The 18,202-nt window shown below is 38.2% G+C and overlaps 1 protein-coding gene and 1 long non-coding RNA gene across 15 annotated transcripts in view; one reads left to right on the plus strand and one right to left on the minus strand.

The window, feature by feature from the left end:
• Window positions 1-18,202, minus strand: part of LOC140514443 (TP53-binding protein 1-like) — a 131,070-nt gene that overhangs the window by 80,062 nt on the left and 32,806 nt on the right. For 11 of the 14 annotated variants that reach the window (XR_011970628.1, XR_011970629.1, XR_011970630.1 and 8 more), the window contains 3 exons: window positions 16,435-16,564; window positions 15,657-15,765; window positions 9,900-11,403 (listed from right to left, as the gene is read on the minus strand). Coding sequence is in view for 8 of the 14 variants with exons in the window: in XM_072624816.1 (XP_072480917.1) it covers window positions 9,900-11,403; window positions 15,657-15,765; window positions 16,435-16,564 (1,743 nt within the window). In the remaining 6 variants the exon portion in view is untranslated. Of the gene's footprint in view, window positions 1-594; window positions 667-1,164; window positions 1,863-4,462; window positions 4,497-9,899; window positions 11,404-15,656; window positions 15,766-16,434; window positions 16,565-18,202 lie in introns of those variants that run through there. The other 3 variants (XM_072624822.1, XM_072624824.1, XM_072624825.1) reach the window with 3 other exon arrangements.
• On the plus strand, window positions 130-17,967 carry LOC140514484 (uncharacterized). Its single transcript, XR_011970699.1, has 4 exons — window positions 130-231; window positions 338-441; window positions 9,538-9,612; window positions 17,541-17,967. It is a non-coding gene; the product is annotated as an uncharacterized lncRNA (long non-coding RNA).

An 18,202-nucleotide genomic window follows, 5' to 3' on the forward strand; every position in this document is an offset into this window, starting at 1 on the left:
AGGGATGGCTCAGGAGGAGAAGTGAGGCTGGTGACTTGCACAGCACTCCCTCACTCAAAACAAAGTCAAGAGAAAGTCATGTCATCATTTCTATGATGTCATGATTCTCTTTGAAAACAAAGGACAAATACAACCTGTGAGTAGACTAAGCTGCCTAAATGGGGACTCAGCCATCTGAGCAACTCAGCTCATCAACCTAGCCCTCTCCCTTTTCCTTCTCTCCCAAAGAAGGTAAATTTTGGTTGCCAGAAGTTGATCAGTTAACTTGGGGTACACTGCATTGGCTAGATTCCTTCCCCTTTTCTTTCCTTCTTTCTTGTCTCCCCTAAAACCTTAGACGCCGTGCACCCTGAAGCCCATGGACTGAACAATGAAGGGTCCTTGCCCAATCTTCACTCAATGGCTGTTTTGGAACCTCCTGGCTTAGAGTGAATGTAAATAGTAAGTTTCTCTTTGAAACAACAAGCCTGAGACTCCTGCCCCTCCCAGCATGATTTATCTACTTATTATTTTCTATGAAAGGAGCTATTCCCTTGACTACTTTTTAAAGAAGCCTATTCACTGAATGGACATGACCTCATTTTCAATGAGTACCTGAAAAGGCCTTAGCCTAAAAGGCCAAAGTCTCCCAGTGCATCCTGGGTCATCTCCAGTCATGCTGATGAATATCTGGTCACTGGATTCAGACAGCTCTGGAGGAGAAGGGAGGCTGGTGACCTGCACAGCCCTCCCTCACTCAAAACAAAGTCAAGTTCAAGTCATGTCATCATTTCTCTGATGTCATGGTCCTCTTCAAAAATGGAGGACAAGCACAACAGTGTGTCTGAGGCCAAATTTGAATTCAGATCTTCCTAACTGCAGGCCTGGTGCGCTATTCACTCCAGCACCTCAGCTACCGTTTACAAGTTCACCTTATCCATTGTCTTAATAATTTTGCAGATTTCAATCAAAACTAGACTTCTCAGGCTTTATATTTCCAAACTAAATAATCAAATAGATCAATGAACTGGGAAAACCAAAAAACTAGAAAACCAAAAATTTTAAAACCAAAATAGAAATTCTAAAAATCAAAGAGATTTCAAAAAAATTGAAAGCAAATTAAGGAAACAATTTTTATTAGGTTATTCTCAATAATAAAAAGACTCTCTATATTCCTTTACTCACTTTCATTGCCTTTCTGTGGACATTCTTCAGTACTGTTTGTCTACTGAAATGCAGCAACCAGAGTTCCAAGTGGTATTAAGAGTAGGCTAAGATTGTTTACTTTGTTTCTAAATAATCCTCCTAATGATGTCCAACATCTGGTTCTTTTTGACTAGAGTAGCTAGCACACTGCTAGCATGTCACAATATCCTAGTTACATACGTCATAAAATCAGAAACTTGCTGATTTGTAAGGAATCTCAAAAGTCATCTAGTGCAACCCTTATTCAAACATAAATCTGTAATACTCCCAATAAGTAATCAAGTCTATCAAGGCTCTACTTGAAGACTTCCATTGACTGAGAGCTCAGTAACCTATCCCGCCAAAGCCTATTCCATTTGGACCGTGACTTGTTAGTGTAATCTTTGAAATCTTTCTTTTATGAAAGAGCTTTAAACCACTTCCATGTAATTTCTGTGCAGTGGAAATTCCATTCCACCCCAGTCTTGCTCTTTGAGGCTATGAACCAAATCTAATCCCTCTTCTGTATAACAAGATAATGCTTTAAATAGTTGAGAACAGCTATGTTGCTGTCCTACCCCACCCAAGTTCTCTCTTCTTCAGGATAAATAGCCCAGCTGTTTCACCTGATCCCTAGTGGCAATTTCCCCTAAAAAACTTCGGCTTCTTAGCCTTCTGTTCTCCAAATTAAACAGTCCCAATTTCCTTAATTTCTCACCAAATACAATTTTTCAGCGCTTTGTTTGGATTTATTGTTCTAATGTGAACCCTTTAAAACTTTTTCTCAATATTCAATCTCAAAACTGAGCATAGTTGATTCAAGACTTCATTAATTCAGAATTGATGATAATTCTGAAAAAGGTATGCACAAGTTTTTCTATGAAGAAAAGATTTGCTACAGCAGATCAATATTAAAAATAAGCTCAAGAAAAATGCTTTAACTCCTTAAAAGAACTTTTATTAAGCATCTTAAAGTACCTTAGAAACTATGATAAAAAAAGTGAACATAGAAGGCCTAACATTTTCTTAGCCTAATCACCGAAATTCAAACTACTGTACTTATGTAATAAAACCACACATCTTTTAATATACATCCATCACAGTCCTCAAATATGTATGAAGCACCTAGTACATATCCATGACAGTGCTAAGCACTGGGGAGACAAAGAAGGAAAAAAATCCCCTCTCTCCAAGAGCTCACACTTTACAACAGGGGAAACCATGCAAACAACTGTATACAAACAGGATATACACAAACTATATTAGAGACTATCAAGAGAAGAAAGGCAGTAGCATTAAGAGGGATGTGGAAAGGTTTTCTGGGGAAGGTAAGATCAAGAGATCGAGATGAAGAAGAATAAAATTCCAAGCCTGGGAGACAAGTCAGTAAAAATGCCAAGTGGAATTATGAAGCGTCATATGGGAGGAACAGCAAGGAGGCCAGGGAGAGGAATACACAAGGGCCTATACCAAGGGGGTTCAAGGGTCAGAGAAGGGACAAAGGCAGAATCAACAAGACTTGGCAACTGATGAAATATGATGGGGTTAGAAGGAAAAGAGGAAGTAAGGGGAAAGAATAACAACCAGGTCAGGAGTCAAAATAAATGGTGCTCTTGATAGTAGTATGTAAGTTGGGAATAGTGGAGGCTTTGGGGAAAAGAGAATGCCTTCAGTCATGGACATACTAAGTTTAAGATGTCGACAGAACACCCAGTTTGAGATGTCCAAGAAAGGTCAACAGAAAGGTTAGGGCTGAATAAAGAGATGTGGGAATCTTAAGTATAGAGACGATAGCTGAACCCATTGGAGTTGGGAAAAATCACCAAGCAAAATAGCAAAAAGAAAGAAGGGAAGAGCCTTGGGCATCACCCACAATTAATGGGCGTGACCTGGATGAAGATACTGCAAAGGAGATGAGAAAAGACTAGAACAGGGAAAGACCTGCAGACAAACCAGCAGACTTTTATCGTAGATCAAGTGCAAAATGATAATGACAATGAAGGCCTGTACCAGGGCAGCAGCAGTATCGGAACTAGATTGGATATGGGGGGTGAGAGATAGTAAGGAGTCCAGGATTACACCCAGGTTTCAAGTTGGAAGTACTGGGAAGACTGTGGTGCCCTCAACAGTAGTAGGGAAGGCAAGGGGAAGGGGAGATTCAGAGGGCAAGAAAGTGAGTTCTGTTTTGGATATGTTGAGTTTAATATGTCTACTGGATAGCTAGTCTGAAGTGTTTAAAAGACAACTGAAAATGCAAGAATAGAAGTCGGCAGAAAAGTAAGGGCAAAATCAGAATCACCAACGTAGACATGATCATTACAGCCATGGGAGCTGATGAGAAGACCAAGGGAAGAAACAGAGCTATAAGACAGGGCCCTGCGGGACACCCACGGCGACGCGCACCTACAGCGGCGTGCCACAAATGAGGATCCGGTAAAAGAGCACAAGGAGGGATCTAACAGATGGAGGAAAACCCTAAGAGGGCAGTGTTAAAAAACACTTAACAAGAAGAAAGTACTAAAGACAAAAGTGCTGCGTCAAACTCTCCAGAAAGAGGTGAAGAAAAGAAAAAAGCCAAAGAAAGATGAGTGAGAAATAAAATACTGGGTTACACAATTTATTCCAAGCAGTTACTCAGTATCCCTTACCATAACTAGTCAAAATTCTTTAAATTATACTCTTAAAAAAGAGCCTATTTATGTAATTAATATAATGGAAATATTGCCCAAATGTCGAATATGCCTTTAGAAACTCTAGAGTTGGCTTCACAGAAACATTATAGTGCCAATTTTCTGTCTCTTACAAATATTTTTCTAATTACACTCTCTCACATAGCACTGCAATGATATTCATACCTCAAGGATCCATGATTTTATTGGGAAGGATACTCTATCCATCCTCACAGACTGCAACCCCTTCAATGGCTTAACATATGATCTTTTAGTGAAAAAGGAAAAGATAAACACTTGGGCAGAGCCAAGATGGCAGAACAGAGGCAGGGACATGCTCAAGCTCTTCCCCCAAATCCCTTGAAATACCTGCAAAAATTGACTCTAAACAAATTCTAGAGCAGCACAAGCCACAAAATGAAAGAGTAAAACTTATTTCCAGCCCAAGACAACCTGGAAGGCCAACAGGAAAGATCTATTGCACTGGGCTCAAAATGGAATGCAACCCAACTGCCAGCACAGACGGACTGGAGCAGGCCTCAGGGCACTGACAACTGCTGTGATTTCCAGATTTCTCAACCCAAAAATGCCAAAGACAGCTTTAAAGGTCGGTGAAAAAGTTCTCTCACCTGGGTGAGAGGAGAACATGGTCTAACCCCAGTTCCCAGGGCAGCGGCAACCACTGCTGCAGAAGTGGCGCTTCTGGAGTTCTCAGCCTACAGACAGTAGGGGAATTGAGTGCAGATCTGAGTCTCAATCATGAGTGGTGGTCCTAGGGTGAGGAGGAGCACTGGGGTGAGAAAGAGCGCTGAGGTGGCAGAGCTGGTGGTGGCTGTGCAGAGGGAATCCTACTCACAGTTCCAGGGCAGAAAAGAGTGCTTGTGATTGCTCACAGACCAGAGCACAGGTCAGGAGAGGAGTGAACACCTCTCCTTGATTATACCACTTTGGAGGAACTGAAAACTTATGGGTGCCTAGAGATATGTCAGAAAACAGTTGCTGCACAAAACCTCTGAAACCTGGGATAGTATATCCTCCACTTAACAAAGAGCTCAAAAGTCAAGTAATTGGCTGGGAAAATGCCCAAAAAGGGGGAAAAAATTAGACTACAGAAGGTTACTTTCTTGGTGAAAAGGTATTTTCTCCCATCCTTTCAGATGAGCAAGATCTAAGCATACTATCAGAGGAAGACATAAAAGTCAAGGCTTCTACATCCAAAACTTATAAAAAAAAATATGCAATGGACTCAAGTCATTGAAGAGCTCAAAAAGGATTCTGAAAATCAAGTAGGAGAAGTAGAAGAAAAATTGGGAAGGGAAATGAGAGTGATGCAAGAAAATCATGAAAAACAAATCAACAGCTTACTAAAGGAGACCCAAAAAGATAACACCTTTAAAAATAGACTAACCCAAATGGCAAAAGAGGTCCAAAAAGCCAATGAGGAGAAGAATACCTTAATGAAGGAGAAGTTTCAAAAGCTCACTGAACAGAATAATTTGTTGAAAGAGAGAACTGAATTCAGAGAAATTAATGACTATGAATTAAACCAAGCAGTTAGTAAACAAAACCAAAAATTTGAAAAAATAGAAGATAATGTGAAACATCTCATTGGAAAAACAACTGACCTGGAAAATAGATCCAGGAGAAACAATTTAAAAATTATGGCACTACCTGAAAGCCTTGATCAAAAAAAGAGCCTAGACATTATCTTCCATGAAATTATTGAGGAAAACTGCCCTGATATTCTAGAACCAGAGGGAAAAATAAATATTGAAAGAATCCACCAATCACCTCCTGAAAGAGACCCGAACAGAGAAACTCCTAGGAATATTGTGGCCAAATTTCAGAGTTCCCAGATCAAGGAGAAAATACTGCAAGCAGCTAGAAAGAAGCAATTTGAGTATTGTGGAAATACAATCAGGATAACACAGGATCTGGCAGCTTCAACATTAAGGGATCAAAGGGCTTGGAATGGGATATTTCAGAGGTCAAAGGAACTGGGACTAAAACCAAGAATCACCTACCCAGCAAATCTGAGTATAATACTTCAAGGGAATAAATGGTCATTCAATGATATAGAGGACTTTCAATCATTCACTTCATACTGAGGAAAAGACCAGACCTGTATAGAAAATCTGACTTCCCAAGACAAGAATCAAGAGAAGCATGAAAAGATAAACAGGAAAGAAAAATCATAAAAAGACTCTAAAGCTGAACTGTTTGCTACATGGAAAGAATGTATTTATAACTCTTGAATCTTTCAGTAATTTGGGTACATGGAGAGATTGTACATACGCGCGCGCACACACACACACACACACACACACGCACACATATAAAGATAGAGAGTACAGGGTGTGTTCAATCAGAAGAGATGATATTCACACAAAAATAAAATAAAATAAAAATTAAGGGGTAAAGGAGGAAAATACCGGAAAGAGAAAGGGAGAAATGGAACGGGGCAGGCTATAACTCATAAAAGAGATAAGAAAAATCTTGTTCAATGGAGGAGAAAAAGGAGAGGGGAGAGGGGAAAAATGAAGCTACTCTCTTCACATGTGGCTGAAGGAGGGAATAACATGCTCACTAAATTTGATATGAAAATTTATATCATACCACAGAAAATTAATGACATCTTTAGTTTGGGGGAAAGAATTTCAGTCCAAATTTCCTAGAGGACGGTAACCTCAGGTAAAATTCGGCTTTGATTGTAAAGTCAAGGTTTTAATGGTAAATTTGATTTTACGATGGCTATTTAATCAAGAACTAGAACATGTATAGAAGGGCATGTAAGCCACTTCAGATTTGCCTAAAAGATGTTCCTTAGCCAAAGTGAAATTACAATATTTGAAACCTGGTCATTGTAACTTGCCATTTTTAGACGCTATGGGACTGTTAAGTGACTGTTCTTCTGAGTCTAACTCCAGGTATGGATAGCAAGAAAGGCAGTCTGAGCCTCCAATACATGATGCCAGTAAGCCTGTGAGATGCTGGCATGAGCTGCAAAAGGTGATCTCATGGGAAGGGTGGGAGAGCAGCTGCTCAGCATGGGCTGAAGTAGGATTCTCCTGACTCAATTTCCCCACTGACACCTGGCAGACTTTAAGCCTGGCTGAATGCAAGTTCACAATCTACTCCTGCCTGGAATTGACATGAAGTTGGAGAGATACTGGTTCCCTGCAGTGTCCCTACTCTTGTTGGCAATTTCCTATAGTCAAAAGGTTTGTAAGCTTAATATCAGATCTATTAAATTACAGATTATTGGTAGGGGAACATCTGAGGTTAAGTCTAAAATTAAGCTATTATTCATAGGACTTTAGACCAACAACAACAAGTTAGAGTCCTTTAATTCTTAGTAATACTGTGGAGACGATCAGGTCAAGAGCTTGTGAAGTTAGCAACATAAATATTATTTGTGTCTCAGTTGGTTAATGTTTAAAAAAAAAATTCTTTTGTGGTCCATATTGTAAATGTTTTAAAAAGAAGTATCACCTGACCAAAATTTTGAATTGTTTTATCTGTTGTAAACTGTGTTAAAAATGAAAAATAAAATTAAAAAAAATTAGAATGGAGGAGATGGAAGCTAATGACTTTATAACAAATCAAGAAATTATAAAACAAAACCAAAAGGATGAAAAAAATAGAAAACAATGTGAAATATGTGATTGGAAAAACAACTGACCTGGAAAATAGATCCAAGAGAGATAATTTTAAAATTATTGGTCTGCCTGAAAACCATGATCAAAAAAAGAGCCTTGACATCATCCTTCAAGAAATTATCAAAGAAAACTGCCCTGATATTCTAAAACCAGAGGGTAAAACAGAAATGGAAAGAATTCACTGATCACCTCCTGAAAGAGACCCCAAAAGGAAAACTCCTAGCAATATTGTAGCCAAGTTCCAGAGTTCCCAGGTCAAGGAAAAAATATTACAAGCAGCCAGGAAAAAAAACAGAAAAAAACAATTCAAGTATTGTGGAAATACAATCAGGAGAACACAGGATTTAGCAGCTTCTATACTAAGTTATCAGAGAGCTTGGAATATGATATTATAGAGGACTAAAACCAAGAATCACCTACCCAGCAAAACTGAGTGCAATACTTCAGGGAAAAAAATGGAATTTCAATGAAATAAAGGAATTCCAAGCATTGTATTCTTGTTGAAAAGACCTGAGCTGAACAGAAAATTTGACTTTCAAATACAAGAATCAAGAGAAATATGAAAATGTAAACAGAAAAGAGAAGCCTTAAGGAACTCATTGAAGTTGAACTGCTTACATTCCTACATGGAAAAACATTTGTTAATTCATGAGACCTTTTTCAGTATTAGAGTAGTTAGAGAGAATTTATATGTGTGTATGTGTATGTATGTAGGTGCATATGTGTATGTATATCATATGTGTAGGTATGTATATGGGTGTGGATGGATAAACAGACAGATAGGCAGATAAGATAGATAGATACAGAGGAAGAGAGAGAGACAGAGAGACAGAGGGTACAGGGTGAGCTGAATATGGAAAATACCTAAAAAATAAAATTTACTGTTGAGAGGAATGTACTGGGAGAAAGAGAAAGGGAGAGGTAGAATGTAGCAAATCATCTCACATAAAAGAGGCAAGAAAGAGCTTTTATGATGAAGGAGAGGAAGGAGGAAATGAAAAGGACTAAGGGAGCCTTACTCTCATGGGATCTGGCTTAAGGAGAGAATAACACACACTCAGTTGGGTAGGGAAATTTATTTTACCCTACAGGAAGGCAGGAGCAAAGGGGATAGGAGAGGGAGGATAATAGAAGGGACATCAAATTGGGGAAAGGGATAATCAGAAGCAAGTACTACTGTGGGAACAGGTAAAGAGAGAAAATGGAATAAATGGAGGGCAGGACAGAGAGAAATGTGGTTGGTCTTTCCCAACACAACTGTCATGGAAGTGTTCTGCATGGCTACACATGGATGAGCTATATTGAACTGCTTGCTTTCTCAGTGAGGGTGAGTGGGGAGGGAGGAAGAGAATATGGAACTCAAAGCTTTAAAAATTAATGTTAACAATTTTTTTCATGCAACTAGGAAATAAGATGTACAGGCAATGGGGTATAGAAAACTATTTTGCCCTATAGGAAAACAGAAGGGAGAGGGGGTGGGAAAAGGAGGAGGATGATAGAAGGGAGGACAGACTTAGGGGAAGGGGTGCATGGGGTACATGCTGTCCTGGAGTGAGGGGTAGGGAGAGATGTGAGGAAATTTGGAATTCAAATTCTTATGGAAGTTAATGTTGAAAACTGAAAAATAACTGTATTACGTATTAAAAAAAAAACCCGATAAACACTTAATAGCCAACCTGGCATCACCAGGCCCATACTGGAAGCCTTTTTCACATGAAATGACCTGTCAGAGCTTATAATCCCACTAATATAACCTTTGAAAAATTAAGAATACCTCAGCACTATGATGATATGTTCTTATTTGCAGTCTCTCAGTAGTATGCGACACAGCTCAAAACAATTTATAATCTTGAAATAGATCCCAGAAGAAGTATGGACATTAAATCTTTCAAGTCTTAATTTCTAAGATTTATATATCTGTTAAATCATACTTAGAAACTTAGTCTAATACTCTTGAAGAGAAAACAACTATTAGCAAATTATTTAATTAAGAGCCTATTTGTAGTTCTATGAAGAATAATTAAGTGAATATTTATTATTTCTAGATGACTCAACTGAAAATACAGTTTAGCTGTGCTCCCTACCCCACTTCCACAATTTCTCCCCCTAAAAAAAGCAAGGTAAGTACAATTTATACGTATTTGTGAAATTCAAGAACCTTTATGACTATAAGGCAGCCAGAATTATAGTCAGTAAAGACAACCTCTGATTAGAAAAAATGATTATTTTTGATAACTGGCTAATTGTTATTCCGTTTATTAATATCTGTTCCACTTTAGAATTTAGCTCCAATAATAACCTTCAGCCTTCTATTCCCACCTCTCAAAAATCAATTCTGGTTAAGCTTCTCAATCCATCAGCTGAACGAGTCAAACAGTCCCCATTCGTATCTATGAATCGTACTCACCATTGGAGCTTTCACAGGGGCTCTGAAGACAATGGTCAGCGGCTTTCCCAAGCTGCTGAGTCTTTCCTTCACTGCCTGATTCCTCTATAGTATCCATTTGCGAATGTTTTATTAATAAGGTGTCTGCTTGCCCTGGAGATTGTGGCTGCTGCTTCTCCTGTTCAGTTCTCAGTATATCATCTACTCTTTCTAAAGACACTGGAGAGTGCTGAGGGTTCTCCTTCTCAGTAAGTGATTCCAGATTCTCGTCAGATTCTTGGCTCTTCTCTCCCTTAGCATCTAGACTGTTCTTAGCACCCAGTTCTATTCCTGGATCAACGTCCACACAAGAATGAGTATCTTCGTGGGCCTCTTCTCCCACAACAGGCTGAGAGGCAATATCAGCTGAGGACTCATCTTTTGTGGCTTTCTCTTCTACAATGACACCACAGCTTTCTGAGGTGGCCTCTCCCCCAGCCTCTGGGTCCTTCTGTTCCAGTTCTTCATCATGCATTTTCAGTTTTTTTGGAGAATCACTACCACTGACACTAGTATTAACTTCCATAGCTCCTTGGTACTCTTGATCTGGGATTTTTTCTTGGAGGCATAATCCTGGTGACTGAGTCTGAATCAGAGAGGGATGGAGTGGGCTACTCTCCCTGTTTTCTTTCTCTTCTTTCTGCCCCTCCTCTTGACTTTCACAAGGGGTTTCAGGAATTTCTTCAACCTCAGAAATTGAAGACCTCTTCTCTGCGTGATATTGTTTAGCCTCCACAGAGACCTCCTGATCTAATGCATTTAAGTGGGCCTCAGACGCAACAGCCTCAGATGAAACAGCCTCAGATGGAACAGCCTCAGACGGAAGAACCTCAGACGGAACAGCCTCAGACGGAACAGCCTCAGACGGAACAGCCTCAGACGGAACAGCCTCAGACGAAACAGCCTCAGAGGGAAGAACCTCAGACGGAAGAGCCTCAGACGGAAGAGCCTCAGAAACAGCCTCAGACGAAAGACTCTCAGAAAGAAGTACTTGGCTTCCTGAATCACATGTAAAATCAACACAAACATGTTCCATCTCTTCTCTGGTTTTGCATTCAGTGGCTGAAATGATCATTTCATTTGTAGTTTTTACAGCATCTTCTGTCTTTTTACAGTTTTCACTCAGCTCTTCTTGACTGTCTTTTGTTTGGTTCACTAGTACACTAGAATCTTCTGTGGGACAAACTTTAGATTCCAGAGTTTGAGATACAGGTTGCGTATCTTCAGTCTGCGTGTTCTTAGCATCTTCATCGATCTGCTGAGAGGTCAAACTCTCCATCTTTGTAGACTGGCTGCAATCACTTCCAGAAAGCATCAGCTCACAGGATTCTCCCATTAGTGGCTGCCCAAGATCCTCAGTGGGATTTCCTTCCTCAGTCTGTGAAGTCTTAGAGCACTCCACTGTGAAAGAGGAATTGTATCTATCTTCAGTGTTCTTTTCGTCACTTGGTCCCTGCTCCAAACTTGGAGATGGAATAAAAATGTCCTAAGGAGAGAAAAGGTAATAAACATTTTTTCTTCACATTCAAATTACTTTGTTCACCTATAACTCACATCAGAAACCTACATCTCTTTTTATTCAAACTAGAAACCAAATAACTGAGTTTATAAGCACTTTGCCCATGATCACAGGGTTAAAAAAGGTGTGTTTAGGAAAAAATCCCAGATTTGTATATCAATCTTTTTCTCAAAACAAAAAGCTACTTCCTCCTCTAGTTCCTCTTGCCAAATCCCAGACATGAGTAAAACAGAATGTATATAAGATATTTTTAAAGATAACAGACTTCTCCCTTGGAAGAAAGGAAAAACATTTAAATATTTGACTACATATGTTTAGAGTTCCAATACAGCGTCACACAGCTAAATGGGCACTTTAAAAATAATGATGGTGAAGAATCAGCACGCACTTGTGTGAATTTTACTAAAGGACTCTGTCTTAGGAAGAGTGGTGATTGTGAAACCCAGAAAGTACATGACTCCTTAAACACAGAGTAAACCGTTCAGTGAAGTTCTCATTCTTTCACAAAAGAGCAGTGCAACCATCTTGCTTCCCAGTATTATGGCAGCTGATGAATGTCACTACGCTGATAACAAGTCAAATCTAGGACAGATGTCAATTCTAAAAGATTTTTCTTTTGCTGTGCCACTCTGAATTGGAATTGTGAAAAGTTGTATGCCAAGCAGGCGAGGTATGAATGTGCTATTATTTTAAAATTATAACATCTAACTAGGAATCAAATAAGATTACAAGACAGTCCATACGTACAATATCAGTCTATATTTCAGCGCCTTGAATTTTTTCTTTGCTCTTTTGGAAAATACGCAGCTAAGTCCTAAATACTATGAATAATAAATCCCCTAAAGTGTTTGCATTATTTGAATACGCACTGCATATTTCCACTGGGCTAGAATAAATAATCAGAGTTTACATAAATATAACTTTGAATAGCACAAATGCAAACAGGAATTCCATTATTTGCACTAATTGGGACCTGACTGTAACGGTCACATATCTGAGAGCCTGGACAAACACTTTTTTTTTCTCCCCTTTTTTTTTGCGAGGCAATCTGGGTCAAGTGACTTGCCCAGGGTCACACAGCTAGTAAGTGCCTGAAGCCACATTTGAACTCAGGTCCTCCTGATTCCAGGGCCGGTGCTCTATCCACTTCACCACCGAGATGCCCCTTTAGACAGACACTTTTAACAACTACTTTTAAAATACATTCCTTTTGAAAATGTGTTGAATAGACCCAAATGTATAATCATACAAGTCATTCCCCAATTGATAAATGGTCAAAGGATATGAACAGGCAATTTTCAGAGGAAGAAATTAAAGCTATCTATAATCATATGAAAAAATGATCTAAATCACTATTGATTAGAGAGATGCAAATCAAAACAACTCTGAGGTACCACATCACACCTATAAGATTGGCAAACATGACAGAACAAGAAAATGATAAATGCTGGAGAGGATGTGGGAGAGTTGGAACACTAATTCATTGTTGGTGGAGCTGCGAGCGCATCCAACCATTCTGGAGAGCAATTTGGAACTATGCCCAAAGGGCTACAAAAATGTGCATACCCTTTGACCCAGCAATATCGCTACTAGGACTATATCCCCAAGAGATCATAAAAATGGGAAAGGGTCCCACATGTACAAAAATATTTATAGCAGCACTCTATGTAGTTGCCAAAAACTGGAAGTCAAGGGGATGTCCATCAATTGGGGAATGGCTGAATAAATTATGGTATATGAATGTAATGGAGTACTATTGTGCCATAAGAAATGATGAACAAGAAGACTTCAGAGAGGCCTGGAAGGACTTATATGACCTGATGCTGAGTGAAAGGAGCAGAACCAGGAGAACTTTGTGCACAGCAACGACCACAGTGTGTGAGAGTTTTTTCTGGTAGACTTGGATTTTTGTAATAATGCAAAAACTTCTTATAAAAAAAAAAAAATCCCAAAGGTGGTTCTCAAGGCAAAATGCCTTCCACACTCAGAGAAAGAAATATGGAAGTCATTCGCAAAATGTAGCAGATCATGTTTGTGTATGTGTATGTGTTTGTGTATCATGTTCTGATTTGTTATACGATTTCTTTCAGTTATTTTAGTCTGACTACATAGCATGACTATAGTGAAAATATACTCAATAGGAAAGTATATGTAGAATCTATACAGAATTGTATGCAGTCGTGGGGAGGGAGGGGGGTAGTGGGGGGGGATAAAATCGCAATTGTATGGCAGTGATTGTTAAACATTAAAAAATAAAAAAAAATAAATAAAGTACTTGCTAAGGTGGCTTTACTATGTGTCAGTAACTATGGTAGGAGCTGACGATACAAATACAATAAATCTTGGCAAGGACTTCTCAGAAAACATGAAAGAAGTTCGAGAAAAATTATGTTCGAACATTTTATATAATATACCACAAGCTTCAAATGGATGCATGATCTGAAGATTAAAGTCATAGCATTAAAAAAAAGAACAGAGGAAAATCCGATCAGGTACCTTTAAAAGCAACAGCTAAAGGCAGAATTCTTACCAAACAAGATTAGAGAATAAAACTGATAATTCTGATTACATGAAACTGAAGAACTCTTATACAAATTTAATGGAACTAGAATAAGGGAAGCAGTTGACAAGGGGAAAAAGCTATCACGTAGGTCTGACGCATGCCTGATTTCCCAGATTTCGAGGGAACCAGCATGGACATATACAATTAAAAGTCATTCCCCAGTGGGTGAAGGCAAAAAAGATATAAACAAATAGTTCTTAAAATGACTATGAACGATTATATGAAGGATTGCTTCAACTCACTAATAATTAGGGAAAAATAAATTAAACCAAGTCTAAAGCTTCATTTCATGCCTAGAAAATCGGCAGATAACAAAAAATGGGAAGTCAAAATTGGAGAAGTTGTGGAAAGATAAGCATATCAAAGATAGCAGGAAAGTACACAAAATATTTCTAAGCACTTTTTTTTGGTAGCAAGTAAGTGGAACAAGGAATAGCTAAAAAAAATGATGGTGTCTGAATAGCAGAGAGGTGCAGAAGGAGCCACGTGCTTTCACACATGGCCAAATGGTGATTCCTTTAGTTCCATTACGCAAGGCAGGGCCAGGGCTTCTATTTTTGAAAGAAAGATTTTTGGAGAGGGATGGTGCTAATACAGACACACAGACACACACTCACACATCAAAGAAAGGGTCAACGAAACATTTAAAAATACACAAAAGATCAAAATCAGAAGAAGTTCAGAAAGGAACAAAGCAATTCTGTTAAGTTTAACATTTTCTTAAAAAAGCCCTCAAACGACTTGCAACAGAAATTTTGTTCTTTGTATGTTGAAATATTCATATTTAAGTTCATAATAAAAAAAGAACATTTGAAATTAAAAAAACAGGCACACCGCTACACTGCTCCTAAAGCTCAGTTAGTCCAATCATTTTGGAAACAAGATCTCACTGGCAGACGTATACACCAAGCAGGTCAGAGACAAAAAAGGTCCCATTTATAGCCATGTATTGATAACAGCACTTTCGGTAACAGCAAAGAACTGGAAGCAAAGTAGATAGATACCCCATCCGTGGGAAGTAGAGAAGCAAACAGTGATACATGAATATAACGGAATATTGCTGTACCATAAGAATTGACTAATTGAAGAGACAGAGAAATACGTGCTCTTCTATGAAATGATGCAAAATGAAGCAGTCAGAACAAAGAATACAGTGCACATAATGACAAAAAATGTAAATGTATAAAAACAAAAAAACAAGGCAAGGAAAACGGAATGCAGGGAAATGATAATGATCAAGGAAGAGACATGAGGATGCACCTCCCTCCCTCATTTTCAGATACGGAGGACGATACACATGGGACAACGTCAGACCGGACTGAGGAGCAGGTTTGTTTTGCCGAATTATTTTCTTTCTTTTTCTGTTATTCGGGACAATTCCCAAGAAAGAAGGTTCGAGGTATATTGGAAAATGAAAAACAAAAAATACAAATCAAAGTGTAAGTTCTTCATAGTTGTCAAAGTTTGGTACATATAAAATATGACAGTTAGAAATAAACTACTCAGAGCAAATATTACTTGTGGATTACCAAAAATATGGACTTTTTAGCAGCACTTAGTAAAACTTGTGGCTGATTTGGTATTTTTTGATAAATTATTAAAATTACAAGTCTGAAATGATGAATGAAAATACAGTGAAGGAATGAAAGATACTTACTACATCTCTGCTACTTTTCTTCACACTAAACTTGAGAGGAAGGGATCTTCGGACCTTTTCTTTAGGACTTCTCTTAGGCGAGAAGCAATCTGCCTTCCCTGACTCCACCCTAGGAATTTTTTCATAAGAGGGAAGAAAAAAAATGCAATTTTTGATAACGACAATTTAAGCTGTATATGTTGCCAACAATATTTTTTCTGCGAGGCAAAACTTAACATAAAAATCCACAATAAGTTTTAGTGCTCATCTCCTAAAAGAATAAAAATATCAGACACTCTTGATGGAGGAGTCCTAACTAGCTATGTGGGACCTTTGGCAAATCACAACTTGATGACAGTTTCCTCAACATTTATAACATTAGGATTTATATCAGATGATTTCTAAGTCTATTCTAGATCTAAGATTTTATAAGTCGTGGGAATATGAAAACTTTATTTGTGTACCTAATTGTCATGCTTCTGACAAGAACTATTATAGTCCTTTGAACTTGGATCAAATAGATTTTCAAATCACAAGTAAAACATTAAGATGATATACTGTAGGGCAAAAGAGACAAGATTTTAATCAAGCAGAAGTGGTTTTTAGATTGAGAATCTTTCTTTGATAGAGGGAAAAAAGGAAAATGTTCTTGACTAATAAGAGTATACTGACAGGGAAATTTTCAAAAATGTTTTATTATTAAAATTGTATCAGTTTGCAGAAACAATAAATAACAAAGCAAACTATCCAAATCATTTAAACTAAGTTTCATTAGTTATCAGTGACTGAAGCAACTCACCTGCACACTTTTTCGCTTGCAATCCTTGTACTTCGCCTCTGAACACCTGTACTGAACCAACGACTTCCACTGATGGCTATGGGGGAGACTGAACTCTGGGAAGATGCACCAGGACTTGCTTCAAACTGAACTACAAAAGTAGCATAACATATATTAACTGATTTGTTTTAAAGCACAAAACATCAATAATATTGTTTTTTAAGAGACTTTTGAATTCCAAAATTTTTTTTTAAATTTTAGCTTAATAACCTTCCTTCATTTTCCTTTTACATAAAACACTATTTTTATTAATGTTATACTTTAGGAGGATCAAGAAAATGTTTAATTCGATTTTAACTTCTGTTAATAACATACAAAACAGTTCCTATATATAAACTCTGACTTGATATCCCCAGGGGAGAATATCACATTCCTTCTGTTTCCCCAATTCATGATAATTACCCTCAGCTAATTAAACATTATGCTAATAACCACTTGGATCTTCCAGTGTTTTTCTATTCCTTTGATTTCAATTCACTCTCCAGGTTCTCTTCTTACCTGTCTCAGTATCATTTTCAGTTTCCTTTGCTGAATCATCACCCCTGTCCCACTCCTAACCACATATATTCTCCAAGTCTCTGGGCCCTTCTCCTCTCTACTCACATACATACCACCCTAGTTCAGACCTTCCTCACTCTTGCTTGAACTATAATAACAGCCTAATTAAACTCCTAGCTTAAGTTTCCCCCCTCCAATTCATCCTCCACATAGCCTCCAAAATATTCTTCCTGTAACAATATGTTTATCAGGTCACCTCCTTAAGAAGCCGTGGTACCTTTAGATAAAAAAACATAAAATTTCTCAGCTTGGTTTTTAAAGCTTTTCACAGTCTAGATACAGACTACTTTTATAGATAGTTCCTAATATTCTCTTTCATGTAGTCTATTCCACACTGTCGTACCTGCTGTCCTCTGAATTTGATAACCCACTTCCTGCCTCCATGCCTTTGACTGCAATGTACTCCCTTCTTTATCTCTGTCCTTAAAAATCTCTATTCCTCCTGGTAGTGTTTTCTCTCCCTCACCAAGTTATCTCATATTTATTTGTTTACTTGCTTATCTTCCTAGGTAAATTTTAAGTGCCCTGAAGGTAGAGACTTTCAAATTTCTGTCTTTGGGAAGATAGTGTCATTGAACTGAAGAATACACGGTGGGATATAAGGTGTAAGAAGAGTGGAAAGAGGCAAAAAAATGGTAAGGGAGACTGACAATTGGTCATAAGGCAATTACAGGGGCCCCTTTGATGGCAATGGATATAAACCCAGATAGGTAAAAAAAAAACCTCTTTTTTTGTTGAATTTAAAATCAATAGTTAATTTAAAGAACAGTTGACCTAAAATCAACAACTGACTTACTAAAATTAGTTTACTCAATTTCAGGATAAATTACTATGGCCAGGGTTCTTTCCCTTGCTATACAGTGGTTGTGTAATGGTGGACTACTACAGAATGGCTATGTGACCCTGAGCAAGTCTTCTACTTCTCAGTGCTCTGGGCAGTTCTCTATAACCATACATTGGTAGGGGGAGTTTGCTCACCTGAAAGTCCCCAATACCATTAAAATCACAGGTGCAGTCACTGAAATCACAGCTCCACCTTCTATCCCTTGTACGTTCTAAGATGATGTAGTCACAATTAGTTTTCTCAGTTTTTTTGGTCACTTCAATACTACTCACCAGTTTTTCCTTGTGAGGGTTAGGGGCTATAACTGTGATTTCATTTGTATAGGGA

Source organism: Notamacropus eugenii, chromosome 7, assembly GCF_028372415.1.
Source record: "Notamacropus eugenii isolate mMacEug1 chromosome 7, mMacEug1.pri_v2, whole genome shotgun sequence".
Taxonomy (NCBI): Eukaryota; Metazoa; Chordata; class Mammalia; order Diprotodontia; family Macropodidae; genus Notamacropus; species Notamacropus eugenii.